Source organism: Rhododendron vialii, chromosome 11a (assembly GCF_030253575.1).
Source record: "Rhododendron vialii isolate Sample 1 chromosome 11a, ASM3025357v1".
Lineage (NCBI taxonomy): Eukaryota > Viridiplantae > Streptophyta > Magnoliopsida > Ericales > Ericaceae > Rhododendron > Rhododendron vialii.
Genome location: NC_080567.1, coordinates 37,664,649 through 37,680,347, shown reverse-complemented (window position 1 = coordinate 37,680,347; position 15,699 = coordinate 37,664,649). Strand labels below are relative to the sequence as shown.

The 15,699-nt window shown below is 40.0% G+C and overlaps 2 protein-coding genes across 3 annotated transcripts; both read right to left on the bottom strand.

Moving 5' to 3' along the window:
- Nucleotides 1–394: 394 nt before the first annotated feature.
- Nucleotides 395–4,956, bottom strand: LOC131307984 (E3 ubiquitin-protein ligase RSL1-like). Its single transcript, XM_058334760.1, has 2 exons — nucleotides 3,629–4,956; nucleotides 395–831 (listed from the first exon to the last, which is right to left on the bottom strand). Exons 1-2 carry the CDS (start codon nucleotides 4,189–4,191, stop codon nucleotides 669–671), a joined length of 726 nt encoding a protein of 241 aa, XP_058190743.1. The 5' UTR covers nucleotides 4,192–4,956; the 3' UTR covers nucleotides 395–668.
- Nucleotides 4,957–12,017: 7,061 nt separating this feature from the next.
- Nucleotides 12,018–14,475, bottom strand: LOC131307983 (E3 ubiquitin-protein ligase RSL1-like). 2 transcript variants are annotated; one of them, XM_058334758.1, is made up of 2 exons: nucleotides 13,721–14,475; nucleotides 12,018–12,355 (listed from the first exon to the last, which is right to left on the bottom strand). In XM_058334758.1, the coding sequence occupies exons 1-2, from the start codon at nucleotides 14,335–14,337 to the stop codon at nucleotides 12,193–12,195; spliced, it is 780 nt and encodes a 259-aa protein (XP_058190741.1). In that variant the 5' UTR covers nucleotides 14,338–14,475; the 3' UTR covers nucleotides 12,018–12,192. The 2 variants fall into 2 exon arrangements, with proteins under 2 accessions (XP_058190741.1, XP_058190742.1); XM_058334759.1 differs by having other exon boundaries at nucleotides 12,018–12,438; nucleotides 13,721–14,472.
- Nucleotides 14,476–15,699: the final 1,224 nt, after the last annotated feature.

Sequence of the window (15,699 nt, the reverse complement as noted above, 5' to 3'; positions counted from 1 at the left end):
GTGGGTTTATGGTCCCCAGGGTTAGTCGAGGTGAACGTAAACTAGCCCGGCCCAAACACCTGGATATAAAAATAAAAACCTAACCTGCTACGTTGTGCTGAAAAATAGCATGCACTTTGCTATAAAGTATGAACTTTAAAATCTTGTTTGTTCTTGTACTTAAACTTGCTCTTATAAATGCCCAATGGTAATCTTGTGTCTCATTTTTTGCTTTCTTATCTAATTTTTTTTATTACATTTCAAAATTGTTACCCCTACCTTGCCTTAATGTGTGGTTCAAAACTGTTAAGTAACTCAACCGACCCATTAGAAGTTGTGAAGGATGGTTAAGGGCAAAAAATATTGAACCCGCCAAATATGAGTTGGTTGAGAATTCCGCCGAAATTGCCCCAGTGCACATCGATCCCTATGCCTAGGATACATGTGTGCCACTCTTTTAGATGTGATTTAAAGCTCAACATCAGCACATATACTTTGCATGAGTAATTTCACATTCAAGAGCTCAAAATAGATATGAAGAAAAAGAACTGAATTCAAGAAACCCAATACAATTAAACATGTCACAAGTTATGTCGACAGTAAGCTCAAAATTGATTACACATAAGTTCATAATTGGTCAAGATAATGCGGGCAAACTATAGAACCAAGAAACAGTACTAGTAAGAGAATCACATAAATTTTTGAAAAAAAAAAATGAAACCACCCGTGCATGTGCACGTAGCTGTATCTTCGTTGTTGTTAGTTGTATCTTCGTTGTTAGCTTTACCTTTGCAGTCACACCTGTGGTCATACACCTCCTTTCCACACTTGTAGCAGAAACTGCTCCCACATCTACAATCCCAAATTAAAAAAGTAAGAAAGAATCAGATTAGGCTTTCTTTCCCAACATCCTAAACCTTTTTTTATGACCTTTTTCACGGGATTTCAACTATTTGGCCACCAAGAAAACAAACAATAAACTGAAGAAGACGACGACGACGAAGATGATCAAGAATTGCCAGTACTACTGTAGGATCAAGCGCTTACCATCTTACCAAAACCCGCAGGTAGTGGTAAAGACGCAACTCTATTTCCTTATACCATAGCGTAGTAGGCCCCAAGCGCCACGGTTCGACCAGCGTGGGCAAGATGCTGGCCCGCGACCAACAATCCTCCCCCCAGCACTTGCCCGCAAGCAGCATGCCATCCAGGGTAGTCGAACCCGCGACCTTGGCTCTGATACCACTTGTAAGATCAAGCGCTTACTATCTTACCAAAACCCGCAGTGGTAAAGGCGCAACTCTATTTCCTTATACCATAGCGTGGCAGGCCCCGAGCGCCACGGTTCGACCCGCGTGGGTAGGATGCTGGCCCGCGACCAACAACTACACATTTTTTTTCCATTTTGTTGCGGGTCAAATGACTCAAATCCCAGATTTCTTATGTTTCCTCATGGTTTGGGAGTCAATCAAAAGAAGAAAAAGCAGATGAGGAGAGCCTCAATATCTATTCAATGGGCAGTGACATCTAAAAGAATCGAAAGTTTCAAGCATCTCACGTCCCCGATTTTGCTGGTCCCCGCCTGAGAAGAAGGCTTGAGTTGATTCCTAGCCCACTTCGTTGAGCTAGCCAGTCTTTCATTTCTTCCTAAAGAGAGTCCATTGTCGGCCCGTTCTGCGGATCTTTCTTTCTTTTCTGGCTGGAATCATCCATCGATGGGTTGGGCATCAATCCATCTCCTGGGGTGAAAGCAGTAAGAAAGTCTTCAAGAGCTATATCAATTGACGAATGGCCGGCCACCTTATACGTTAGAAGAGCAAAAGGCCCAGGGCATTGCAGGATGAACCAATGTGAATGAGTGTAAGCTCCCTTGCCTGAATACGATTGGTGTTGACCACACTAAGTGCTACCGTGGTAGCAAGAGAGGCCAGGTGGTGACAATTGAGAAGTTGTCACTGAGCATTCCTAGTCACACGGGAAGAGAGGTCAAATGGCAAGGCAAGGCCATACGCCTGTTTGGCTTTCGTGGAGTATAGCTCACATCCAAACATCTAATTGGGGAACGGGGCATATGGCCTGGCAGGCCTTACCTTCAAGTTTATCATTTTCACAACATTCAAGTTTATCATGGGAAACTATTTTCAATTCATGGAAGGACTTTGTAAGATGTCCTCAACCCCCGATCCACTGAGTAAAATTTTAATTATATAAGTACTTATTTTTTAAATTAAAGGTGATATACTATGAGTGTGGATGGTGGCTTCTCTTCACAGCTTCTCCGGATTGCCCCTCCTCTGCTCTGCTGTGAACCTGCAACGAGGCGTGAGGCGGTTGGCCACCTCTCGCCCCTTCGACGAGCAAGTCAGAATACAGGAAGAGGAGAGAGAGAGAGAGAGAGGGAGAGAGAGAGAGAGAGCACTTTTAGTGTGATGTAGGCATGCGTACCTTTCTTTAGGTTTATGCCTCCACTTATATAGGCGAACGTACTTGCTCTCCAAACCAAGAGTGACCATGACCCACGGCACATGCCCGTGACGTCACGTATAACTGCCTCACTTCCAAGACATTCCAGGTCCCTTTGAAACCAGCAAGAGGAATCTCTGCGTGGCCTCTACATGGGTCAAACCAAACCGACTGACCAATCCGGCCTACTAGCCCAACCCGAAGGCTCGGTCCAGGGGCTCACAAACTAGGCCATAAACCGATGGGTTGGACCCTTCGGTCCGGCCCACCTCTCCTCGGCTATGCTGCTATCCTGTTGGGCCTCCAATCTAGACGATGCATACGGGGCCAGCTAGGCGAGCCCAACATCCAGTTCCACCCACTTCCCTTGGGCCTGTCCAATGGTCCCAACGGTTCGGCCCATCACAGTGAGAGAATGACTTATCTTATAAAACGAAAAATAAGAACCTGCAGAACGGGACCTCATTTGTTTTCCAATATATAATATAACCCACTTGATTAAGAATTGAGAGTTCCAAGTTCAGAATTCTAGGTTACAAATTTCATGATATTTTCTTTCATTTTTCCTCTCTCCACTAACAAACATAAAATACATATTAGAAAGCGATGGAAAAAAAGCCGCATTAGAAGATCGTCAAAAGTCGCAAATATGTAGCCCGATGGTATTTTCTGGTCCTCTCTTGTGGGAAACCTTTAATTTGAAGGGGCTCATGGGTGTTTGTGAATTTTGGGTTATGGACAACTTTTCAATTTTCTGTGGACTAACTTACTAACTCCTCCCTCGTAAGATAAAATATGCGCATACAATTATATGTGCAGTGATATATCTAGGCCCACCAAAAAATCAAACAATAACATTATACTTGAAAATTATTGCCTAATTAAGAAGCATCTCAAGGCCTTACCCTTCTTTTTACTCAAACCGAAAATTTAAATAAAAACTCCTTCCCTTGAACTACCTCAAGAAACTGCCAGTAAGGAAAAAAAAAACTATCACTTCAAAATATTTTCTAATTTATTTCCTTCTTTCACAACCCAAATTTCATTACTTCTTTTCATCTTTGGGATGGAAATGAAGGAATGTCACCAATTCCTGGGTTTAATCGAATACAATATTTGTATCACATGATTTGCACATGCAACGCATTCTCGAACATCTATATATAGAGAGAGAGAGAGAGAGAACCTGCACTTAATAAAGGAGCAACCATAAAAGCGCTCAACACAGTGTCGACACTTTGGACACCTCATCCACTTCTTCCTCGCAACAAAATCCGCAAACGCAACATCACTCCAATCTCTCAGCTCCTCGCACAGATACCCCGCGTGCCAAGTAACCCTACATTTAAAACAAAACCACTCTTTACAATTGGGACACTTCGACTTCTTCACGATCCCACCACACTCGTTCACCACCTCGGCCGAACAATCCCGGTTCGGGCAGTAACACCGGTCCAGCCCCAACAGGGCCCTATCGCACAGAAGATCGCACCACCGGTCGAACGCTTTGGGAGGTATCAGGGCTCGGCAGCAGAGCGGATCCAGCAACTTGTCGCAGTTTGACCCGGGGCACTTGATTCCAGCGACCCGATCGTCCTCGATCTTAAACTGTACGTACTTGGCAATGCATTCGTTGCAAAACGGGTGGACGCAGAGGTTGTTGTTTTGGAACTTCTTTTTGTTTGATAACATGGGTTCGATGCATATTTCGCAGGTGAAGGGACGTTTTGTTGAGTTCTTGTTGCCCATTGTGAAGTTTGGTTTTGAGTATTATTGCTGAGTTTTGCTTTGGTATTTCTTTTTACTTGGAATCTTGGTTGCAGAATGTGAGGGTTTTGGAAGAAGGAGAAACTCTTGTCTCCTGGATATGGAGGACTTCTTTCCCCGTTGGAATGGATAGACTCATAGACGGTGTTTGGATATGTCAAAGAGCAGGTGCAGAACACAACAACAAAACGCTGCTGCATCTAGAGCCATTCGATGAATATGGGCTCTCGTATATCAAACGGCTCCAAACACAGTTTGCTTCAAGTAGGAGTATTTCTAAAAGGAAAACATTAATGCTCTGTTTTGAATGAGAGGATAAAAAAGTGTTAGTAGTACAAGAAAGAACGGCAAAATTAAGAGGGAAATTAGGGGGAAAAAGGAGAAAGGGATGAACTTCTTTTTGGAAAATTTTCTTATTCTTTTTCTTGCTAGGAACCAAATAAGGAACGAAAGTTTTTTGGAAAATTTCCTTTCCTCTTTTAATTTCTTTCAACAAGCTAAAAAGAGAGATGAGCAGTTTTCCTTGAATAATACGAGGAAAAGAGTGTTTTTCCGATAGATTTCTAATTTCATTCTTCGAAAATCTCCTCCCAAATTCATTTAAATCTATCTTTACGAATTCGGGGTTCGGCAAGTTTTTCTCACCTCCTACATTGACTTCTCAAAAGCCAAGTTGTTTTGTGTATTCCCGAGTGTTCCTTGATAAAATGTGTGTAGCACGTTTCATAATTAAATCTACTAGTTTCTTTAATATTTGTAACACTTTTCACTTGGGCAGTTGGAAACTTTCTATTCCGTACATATTCGTTCCTGAGCAAGTTACAACTTGTATGGGCCGCAATTTAATTGTGACTGTGTTGCTCATTCTCTAAGCTTATGAGCATATCACACAACGTGCATAATTGGGAATTTGATCTCTACAGTCCATTGAATGAACTAATCTGTTCAGTTATGCTTGCTAGTCGTTTGTGAGCATTTTTCTAGCATACTTTGATGATCGGAACATATTATTTTTGTAGAGCTCATTGAGGATATCGTCAAAAATCTTTTTTTTTCTTCAGAATATATATTTTGAAAACGGTTGCAACACTGAATTATATTGGCGCCCATCAAACTCATTTATCTCAAAGTAAATATATTTTAAATTCATATCAAGTGAAATTAGATCAAGTAATCAATGAGATTTTTGGTTAAGTTGATATTCTCGACAGGCTCTCGAAATAGAGCAGTTTTAATCATCAACGTACATCCAAAATGGACCCACAAACGGGCATAACTGGACCATTTAGTACATTAATGGAGTGCAGAAGATTCATTAATTAATTCCCTTCTTATGATAACTACAGTCGTAAATATTGAATTCTAGTAGAAATTAAAAGAAGTTGTCAATTGTCAAAACAAATATAGTCGAGAGTTTCTTCAATGAACAAATTCTGGCGTGGCCAAAACCTAGCTAGGGAGCAAATTGTTTGCAACTCCATTCAATCACGCTTAAACCGAATCACACGCCTCAATATTGTCACAACCTAAGGTTGAAAATGATCAGTTGAGACAGGAAGAGGAATTCCCCCCGACAGGAATCCCACTCCAGAATAAAACGCCTAGCCGTCGAGGAATACAACTTTAGTTATGTCCAGAACGTACCCAAAATATGAGCATATATACTTGCATCGGTTCCAAGCTCAAGGATTCTCCTAGAAATTGACGCAGCGGAAGTTCAATTTCGGGGTTACCTTATGGCAGCGACATCGGATCGGCAAAGATGTTCTACCTCGTTGAGAGCTTGCTTGACAGAATCCCACGAATTTAGCGTGCTCCGGTGATGTATATACTACCAGAGTTATACACCCATATCCACAGTCTAAGACCAATAAGATTGAGAGAGAATTTTCTGGTAACGGAAGAGCTTATAAAGCCCTCCTCCATTGATAGCTCATTAACCAGGAAAACCCAAGGGGCTTGAAACCTCCAGGAGAATCCAAAAGGCTTATAACCTCTGCTATCAATTTGTGGGTTATAATCCTTTTGGTTGCCCACGTATAAGTGCTCCCCAAGTATAAACCCCCCTTGAGTTGCCCACTCATGGGCCCATTGATTACAGATTCAAAATAGAACAGAAGAACTCAAATCAAGAAACCAGTACAACTTATCGGTTATAAAAACCCAAACATGAGATCTGAAGCTCCAGAAAATTAAGAGTAGAGAGCTGTTGATAGTAACATCACGTATCCTGCAAACATGTCCTAAGTTATATAGACGATAAGCTCATTATTACATGCATACACATAAGTTATGTCGACAATGAGCTCGTAATTACATGCGATAATAATAGTACCAAAACGTACATAGTAGCAGATAGAGAATTGCACAAATGATACTAGTACGAACTATACCAACCCCAGGTCTATAAGCTCCTTTGTTGCAGCCACAACCTTGTCGAAGAACATCCCATCCACAATTGTAGCAGAAAAGGCTCCCACATCTTCAATGCCAAATGAAAAAAGCAAGCAAGAATCAGATCACTCTTTTCTTGCCCCGCATACTTTTATTTCCCTTTCAGAGTAAGTTTACCGGCAAAGCCAAAATAGCTTTATAGCTATTTTAGCTCACCAAAGGGGGAAAAGTACCCCTACAGCAGAGTAGGTAAACATAGAGGTAAAATGTATTTATAAATAGTGTTTAGCCATTTTTACCTATCCACTATTCATAAGGTATGTAATTTATAATACTATTATTTTCTCTCTCCTCTCTCTGTCCCTCTCTCTTCCTCTTTCTTCTTTTTTTAAAAAAAACTGTACTTTGGTGCACCGTTGGAAAAAGAAAAAAAAAATTTTAATAGAGGATATGTTAAATACATAGTATTGGTATAGTGTTAAATACATAGTATTTTAATAGAGGATATGCACTGTTAACAAATTTTTTTTACCTAATTACTGATAAATTTGCTCTCATACTTTCACTAGTTTTGCCACCAAGAAAATAAACAACAAATTAAAAGAAGAAGAAGAATAAGAAGAATTGACATTACCCAATTAAGTTCTCCATTTTGTTGTTACTTGTTAGTCAAATGACTCAAATCCCAGGTTAATTGTGTTTCCAGAAAGTGAAGTATCATTTGGTAGTTAAGGAATGGTGCCAAATTTTGGCTCTCCCACCACTGGAGCAGTTTAGCCAAATTAGAATGCCAAATCTGACTTTGGCACCCACAAGAATGGCATGAACCATTGGATCGAGATGCTTTAAAAGCCATATGAAGAATACGCAAACTTGTTTTGCAACCAATTATTATTTCCTAGCTTATTTTGTGTGTTGATTAAAAATTTAAAAGCATAAAGCAAATAAGAGCATCTCCAATCCTTACCCATTTTACTATCCATATTCAAAATTTAAATAAAAAGCTTAAAAACTCATCTCCAATGTTATACTAATTTATCTACCGGCCCATTTTGAGTTATACCTATTTCCTCACCCAAATTTGGGGAGATTCAAACACATACTCATTTTTTTCAAAGCCTGTTTTCACTCTCATTAATTACAAGTTTGTAACTCATTAATTACAAATGTGCTATTCAAGAATAGTTTTGGATACAAATGGACTTGGGGTGCAGCGTGCTGTCCCGGCCGAGGGGCCCCCGCTCCGGTCTCGTTTCGACGATTGGAAACGTTCACTTTGTAGAGCTTGTCAAGTTGAACAAATATGTAAAAAAGTAGCTCGATCGGATATCATTAAGTGCCTAATCGAAATCTTTTTGGTTTTGAAAAGAATGGATCCGAAACACTGGATCAAATCTACTAGAACCCATTATTAGCAAGTTATGTGTGTTCCGATCAGACACTTATAGATATCCGATCAAACTGATTTTTTGCATACTTGTTCAACTCGACGACCTCTACGAAGTGAACGTTTCCAATCGTCGAAGCAAGACCGGAGTGGGACCCCCTCGGCCGGGACAGCACGATGCTATCCCTTGAAGGGACAGCAGCCCCCAAGTCCAGATACAAATATAGGTTTAACATTGAAGATACGTTACCCAAATCAAGTTTTTGACTCAAATTTCTATCCAAATTTGAATGAAAAAAAGGTAATGATTGAAGATGCTCTAAGCAACCCAACCATGCAAGTCTCATTGACATAGTTAACTGTGCAAGCAAAAGGACGAGTTACTAGTCACATAGAAATTCACATATTTAGACACTTTCCACGGAAATCAATTCCACTCCTTGCAAAGTGGTGGAGGAGGTTTAGCAAAGATAAGGAGTCCCTGTGGATAAAGGTTACTAAAGGAAAATACTCCATCAGTCTTGATTTATTTGTCCCTTTTTTAACTTATACATGTCCCAAATTGATTGTTCGATTTCAAAATCAATGACTCAAATTATGTAGATTTTTAAATTAATAGATTTGATTTGATTTCCTTAATAAGTTGAAAACTCAAGATTGAACAAATAAATCGGGACGGAAGTAGTATAACTTAGACCAGATTTGTTGGCTGCCTTATATTCGTAGGTCAGGTTCAGTTTCTAACATTTGGAGGGATATTTGTTCTATTGGGGACCTTGATTCTTGCCTTGGAAAGGTTTTTCTGGAGGATTTTGGTGTGCAGGTCAACTCAGGTCATGAAACATCCTTTTGGAATCATGTTTGGTTGGGGAATAAAGCTCTTAAAGAAGAATATCCAAGGCTGTTTTCAGCGTCTAATCAACAGGGTGAGGTGGTTTGGTAAATGGAATGTGGGATTTGACGTTTAGGAGAAGGTTGTTCGACTGTGAGACTCAACAACGGGAGGCCTTATTGTTGAGGTTACAGAACATGACCTTAGACCCCTCCAAACCTGATTGTTTACAGTGGAAATGGACAGCGGATAAGTGCTTTTCGGTGAGATTAGCTTATAGACATGGGGATTTGCATAACTCAAGGAACTCAGAGTGCTGGGTTCTTTGTAGAAGAGTCTTCCAAAGGTGAAATTTTTTGCTTGGATGGCTGTTCAGGAGCGAGTGGCAACAAGGTTTCTACGAAGTCAAAACATCATTACGGAATCTCAATTATTGGTATGTCCCCTTTGCTCTCTGCATTTGGAAATACCCCACCACTTGTTTCTCTATTGTCAATTCTCATGGGATGTTTGGTCTTTTGATTTTGGATTGGTGGCATGTTAAATGGGTATGCCCATCATCTATAGAGGCTCTTGCTAACTGGTGTTTTGCAAACAGATTTCAGAATTTAGAGAAAGACATTTGGGAAACATGCTTTTGTGCAACACTTTGGTCTCAACAATGCTTCTACGAGGGTTTGGGATGTGGCAAATCTAATCAAAATAAGGGTGGCTTTGTGAATGAGAACCAAACACGACCTCAAGTTATATACTGTGGAAGACTTTAAGAGATACTTAGATGGGATTTGTAAATTGAAATTTTAATCTACCTTAATTTGAGGTGTTTCTCATCCAACTTTTTGTTGGATGTTGTTTTGTTCTTTTTTCATTCCTTTTGGGATGCACCTTGTGTTTCTCTTGTTTTATCCCTCGATGTACCCTTTCGAGCTTTTATTAAAGTTTTTTGTTTGCCGAGAAATTTTTTTCATAAATTAACCATCTAAAATATGTGCAGTGATGGATCTAGGCCACCACAAGACGCAACAATGACATTTTACTAGCAATTTAATAACTAGTAAAATGTATGTATGTATGTGTGTATATATATATATATATATAGAGAGAGAGAGAGAGAGAGAGAGAGAGAGAGAGAGAGAGAGAGAGAGAGAGAGAGAGAGAGAGAGAGAGAGAGAACCTGCACTTAACAATGGAGCAACCACGAACTCGCTCAACACAATGGTGACAATGTGGGCACCTCATCCACTTATTCCTCTCAGCAAGAACCCCAAACTCAACATCATTCTCATCTCTCAGCTGCCCACTCTCCTCGCACCGGTACCCCGCGTGCCACGGCAACTCACAGGAAAAGCAAAACAGCCTCTTACAATTGGGACACATGCTTCTCTTCACCACCCCCCCACACTCGTTCACCACCACGGCCGAACACCGCCGGTTCGGGCAGTAACATCTGTCGAGCCCCAACAGGGCCTTCTCGCATAGCAGGTCGCACCACTTGTCGAACGCTTCCGGAGGTATTAGGGTCCGGCAGCAGAGTGGGTCCAGCAACCGGTCGCAGTTTAGTCCGGGGCACTTGATTCCAGCGACTCGATCATCTTTGATTTTGAGTTGTAGGTATTTGGTTATGCAGTCGACGCAGAAAGGGTGAATGCAGAGGCTGTTGTTGCGGAATTTGTTGTTTGATAACATGGGTTCGATGCATATTTCGCAGGTGAAGTGATCGTCGTCGGGTTCGGGTTGGGAAGGGGGTGGGGGTTGTTCTTGTTGGGGTTTTGTTGAGTTTGTGTTGCCCATTGTGAAGTTTGGTTTTGAGTAATGAATGGAGTATATGTCATTATCGTTGGGTTTTGTTTTTGGGTCTTTTAAACTGCATGGAATTTTGGTTGCAGAATGGGAAGGGTTTTGGAAGAAGGTGAAACTCTTTTTGACTTCTTTTCCTATTCGCATTGGAACTCCCAGACAGTGTTTGGATTTGTCAAATAACTACTATAATATAAAATGTGAGATATTGTAAGAGAATGACTTGTCTCTATAAAATAAAAAATAAGTAATTAACAAATAATAATCTTAGCGAAACGGGGCTTAATACTTTGTTTGGAATATGAAGAATAAAAAGTAATGAAAAGTTGATTATGACTTAATGCTTTGTTTAGTACTTAGAAAAAGTGAGGGAAAAGAAAGGAAAGTTTAAAAAAAATTCTTTACCATTATTTTGATATAATAGAAAAACAAGAGAAAATAATAAATTCTAAAATAGTGAAATTTTCTTCTCATTTCTCTCTTCTTTTCTTTCCCCTCACTTTTCCTAGGTTCCAAACAGAAAAATAAGAGTCATGACCGAAAATGCTCTAATGGCGGGGACTATTTGTCTCCGAATTATAATCCGTACCACTTAGCACAATGTGCATTGGGTTGTTTGTTTGAGATAGCTTCCCTGTTTTACTCGTCACACAAATACACAATGTACCTTGAATTGTTTGTGCCTTTGCGGTAGAGGTAGAAATTGTGTGAAAATAGATTTCTGATTAGAGGGATGGATCTCTTGCCTTTAAGGCGTTTTTGGGGAAAAAAAAATAAAATAAAATCGACTGATCTGTTCGGTTATGCTAGTTTGTGTGCATTTTTTTAGCTCACTTCAATGATCAGAACATATTACTCTTTTCATATCAACTCATACCGGATCAACATGATTTTTGGTTAAGTTGGTATACTCAACAAGATCGCAAAACTGAACATATTTGATCATCAAAGCACATAGGGAATGAGCCCACAAACAGGCATAACTGGACCATTCTGTCCTGACGCGATCCATTCCCTTCTGATTGTAACTATATAGATTATAAATTTTGAATTCTAGTAGAAACTAAAATAAGTTGACAATTGGCAGAACAAGTAAAGTAGAGTTGATTCAATGAACAAATGCCGGAGGGGCCAAAACCTAGGGAGCAAATTGTTTGCGACTTCGTTCAATCTCACGTAAACCAGATTCCACGCCTCCAAATTGTCACATCCTAAGGTTGAAAATGAGTTGAGACAGGAAGAGGAATTCCCCACACAGGAATCCCACTCCAAAACAAAAAGCCTAGCCGTCGATGACTACAACTTTAGAGCAGGCAAGAGCTAAAATTTCCAAGTTGAAGAGCTCAAAATAGAACAAAAGAAAGAACTGAAATCAAGGAACCCAGTACAACTAAAACGGGAGTTTCAAAATCTGTATATTATTATCTGTTATATAAACCAAAACATGAGGTCTGAAGCTCTACAAAGAGCTGTTGACAGTATCATCACGTATCCTCCAAACATGTCAAGTTACATAGACGATAAGCTCAGTATTACTTACAAATAAGTTATGTCCACAATGAGCTCATACTTGCTAACGAAAATAATCGCCCCAAAGCGTAAACAGTAGTAAGAGAATTACATAAATGATACAAACCATACGAACCCAAGGTCTGCACATATAAGCTTCTTTGTTGCATCCACACCAGTGTCGGTGCACCTTCCTTCCACACTTGTAGCAGAAACTGCTCCCACATCTTCCATGCCAATGAAAAAGCAAGGAAGAATCAGATCAGTCTTTTCTTCCCCCACATACTTTATTTCCCTTTCAGGCTTTCAGCTGTTTGGTCTCCAAGAAAATGAACAACAAAAAGAAGAAGAAGAATTGACACTACCCATTCTTTCCATTTTGATTAGCAAATGACTCAAATCCAGGTTACTTATGTTTCCAGAAAGTGAAAACATCATTTGGAAACATTCCAGTTCTTTTCATGAGAAAATTGTTCGAATTTATGAAAGGACTTTGTAAAAGGCATGCTCTTGTTTTTCAGTATCTCACTTGGTCAAGAATTTCAAGTTCAGAATTCTAGGGAAAAAATGTCATGATATGTTCTTTCCTTTTTCCTCTCTCAACTTACAAAGATCATTAAAAAGTAGCAAACATGTTATCATGGTGAAAAAGAATTCAAAGCAAACTCTTCAACTGGCTTAATTAGTTCAATGATTTGGTAACAGTAAGTGTTACTATAGTCCCTGTCTTTTTTCTGCTCTTTTCGGGCCCAATTAGTTGCCTACCTTATTCGCTTAAAAGTTATAAGCGCCTATGTAGAATACGTGAACTTGTTTGAAAACCACTTATTTACTTGCTTATTCGGTGTGTTAATTAAGCATAAAGCAAATAAATAAGCAAGCCAACCAAGCGGGTCTCTTTGTCATAGTTAACTGAGCAAGCAAAAGGCCGAGTTCCTACTCAAATAGAAACTCCCATAATTTCAGACACTTTTCAATGACATCAATACAATTTCATAAATAATCACCTTACAGTAGTTGTTAGCATATTTCATAGACTAAGTTTTCTAATACATGCATACAACTATGTGCAGTGAGGGATCTAGGCCACCAAAAAACCCAAATAATAACATTTTACTTACGATTTGAAAACTATTGCCATAAGGGCTGGAGATGCTTTATCCTATACTCCAGTTTTCAAAGGCTTGTTTCTCTCCCTAAATTTTACAACTTTGACTCAAATTCATACTGAGACTAGACAAAAATGGGTCGGGTGGGGGCAACCGGGTATAACAATCTCCCTTGGGTGTGACCATACGACGGGGCCGGAAGGGACCAAAGAGCCATAGCAACTACCGCCCCATCCAAGGCTAGTGGACCAGAGCCCAGCGAAGGCTTCTAAGGAGGACAAAGTTCGAGAGGTTGTCACTAACACGACTCAAACGTCAAACCCGTGACCTCCTGACCACCCAAACCCTGTAGAACTGAGCCATGAGCCACAAGACTACCACCCCTGTCTTTACCAGTTTCACATTCCAAATTTCATTACATAGTATCCTCAATTCAAGATTCACACACGCACAGAGAGAGAGAGAGAGAAAGGGAAAGAGAACCTGCACTTGACAATGGAGCAACCACGAACGCGCTCGACGCAATGGCTACACTGAGGGCACCTCATCCACTTATTCACCTCAGCAAGAACCCCAAAAGCAACGTCATTCCTGTCTCTCAGCTGCCCACTCTCCTCGCACCTGTACCCCGCGTGCCACGCCGCCTTACACGAAAAACAAAACAGCCTCTTGCAATTGGGACACACCGACCTCCTCACAGTCCCCCCGCACTCGTTCACCACCGCAGCCGAGCAAACCCTGTTGGGACAGTAGCACCGGTCGAACCCCAACAGAGCCCTCTCGCACAGGAGATCGCACCACTTGTCGAACAGCAAAGGAGGTATCAGGGCCCGGCAGGAAATGGGGTCGATCAAATTGTCGCAGTTCAGGCCGGGGCACTTGATCTCGGCGGCCCGATCGTCTTCGATTTTGACCTGGGCGTACTTGGTTATGCAATCGGTGCAGAAGGGGTGGGCGCAGAGGTTGTTGTTTGTGAATTTCTTGGTCGGTGGCAACATGGGTTCGATGCAGATTTCGCAGGTGAAGTCGGAGGGGGGTTCGGGCAGGGAGGAGGGCGGTGGTTGTTCTTGGTGGGGTTCGGCTGAATTTGTGTTGCCCATTGTGGAATTTTGTTTTCCGTTGATGGGTTTTGGTTTTGGGTTTTTCGATTGGGATTCTGGTTGTAGAATGGGGAGGGTTTTGGAAGAAGGAGAGCTTCTTGACGCATTGGAACTGGTAGACTGTGTTTGCAGAGTCCAATTTTGTTCGCCCACCATAAAATAGGGTGAGCATTACCCTCTTTCCTCTTTTTTATTAGTTATAAAATAGTATAGATTTCATCATAAAGTGATGTCATGCTTATTATACAATACATTTTTTGATAAACATGACATTACTTTGTGGTGAGATCCACACCATTTCAACTAATAGTTCACTTTTTTAAATGTAGGATGAACAAAACTCAACTCTTGGTCGGAATAGTGAAATATTTTTACAGGGGTAATAAATTAGAGCAAAAACTTCTTTACGGAGCAACGCGTAAATAAAATTTACGGTGCTCAATCGCGCGCGTCTAAAAGTGTTTAAGACAGTTTAGATTGAAAATTAATTTTGACCGAGAAGAATTAATTTTTACAGGCTAAAATTGAAAAGCGGATCTAAAGAGGAAAATATTAAGGAGGAAATTACGGGGAAATTGGAAGAAAAGTTCAACTTGTTTTGGAAGTTATTCCTTTTCTTTATCCAGTTTAACAACATAGTAATAACAACGTAATAAAAGAGATTTTTTATTTTTTTTAAAAATGCAAATCCTATTTTACTGCAAGGGGGAAGCGGGTGGGGTTTGAATACAGGGTGTCTCCCACTTAATTTGTTAATAAAGAAGTCTTTTATTTTATATGAGTGACAATGACACTTACTTACTAAACGGTTCAAATTAAGATTCTGAATAATGTATCGGTACCGAAATTATTATTTTTATTAGAATGGCATGTACGGGTACTGATATTGTTTTACTTATATTTATACTTAAAAAGCTCAATACACTCAACCAACATGAAAATACACACTGAAAAATAATCATGGTATTGATTATGAAGACCATATATGTTGCGATATAAAGGAATGATTAAATTTTTTGGTACAAAAGAATTAATCATAGAATTATTTTCTCAAAAATAGAAGAAAATTTTAAAAATACAGTATGACCAATATTAACCCATCCAGTACCGACTGATATTTGAATTGAAACGAAAAAGGGTTGAGGTATTGGTTTTGCAAAAAAAGAAGAAGAAAGAATGTGCGAATATTTTGGTATCCGTGGGTACAAGTCAACATGAATTGCTTGATTTGATTTGATTTTCACCACACCCATAGACACAAGACTTGATATCATTCTTAAGGATCTCTCTTCTTTTTTTTTTTTTTTTGTGGGGGGGGGGGGGGGGGGGGGGGGATTTTTAACTATTAAATTGTTTGGTTTG

Coding starts and splice junctions, on each gene's coding strand:
- LOC131307984 (XM_058334760.1), bottom strand. CDS start 4,191: ATGGGCAACAAGAACTCAACAAAACGTCCCTTCACCTGCGAAATATGC. Junction 832..3,628: donor TGCTCCTTTATTAAGTGCAG/GTTCTCTCTCTC, acceptor TTGGGATTGTAG/ATGTGGGAGCAGTTTCTGCT.
- LOC131307983 (XM_058334758.1), bottom strand. CDS start 14,337: ATGGGCAACACAAATTCAGCCGAACCCCACCAAGAACAACCACCGCCC. Junction 12,356..13,720: donor TGCTCCATTGTCAAGTGCAG/GTTCTCTTTCCC, acceptor TTGGCATGGAAG/ATGTGGGAGCAGTTTCTGCT.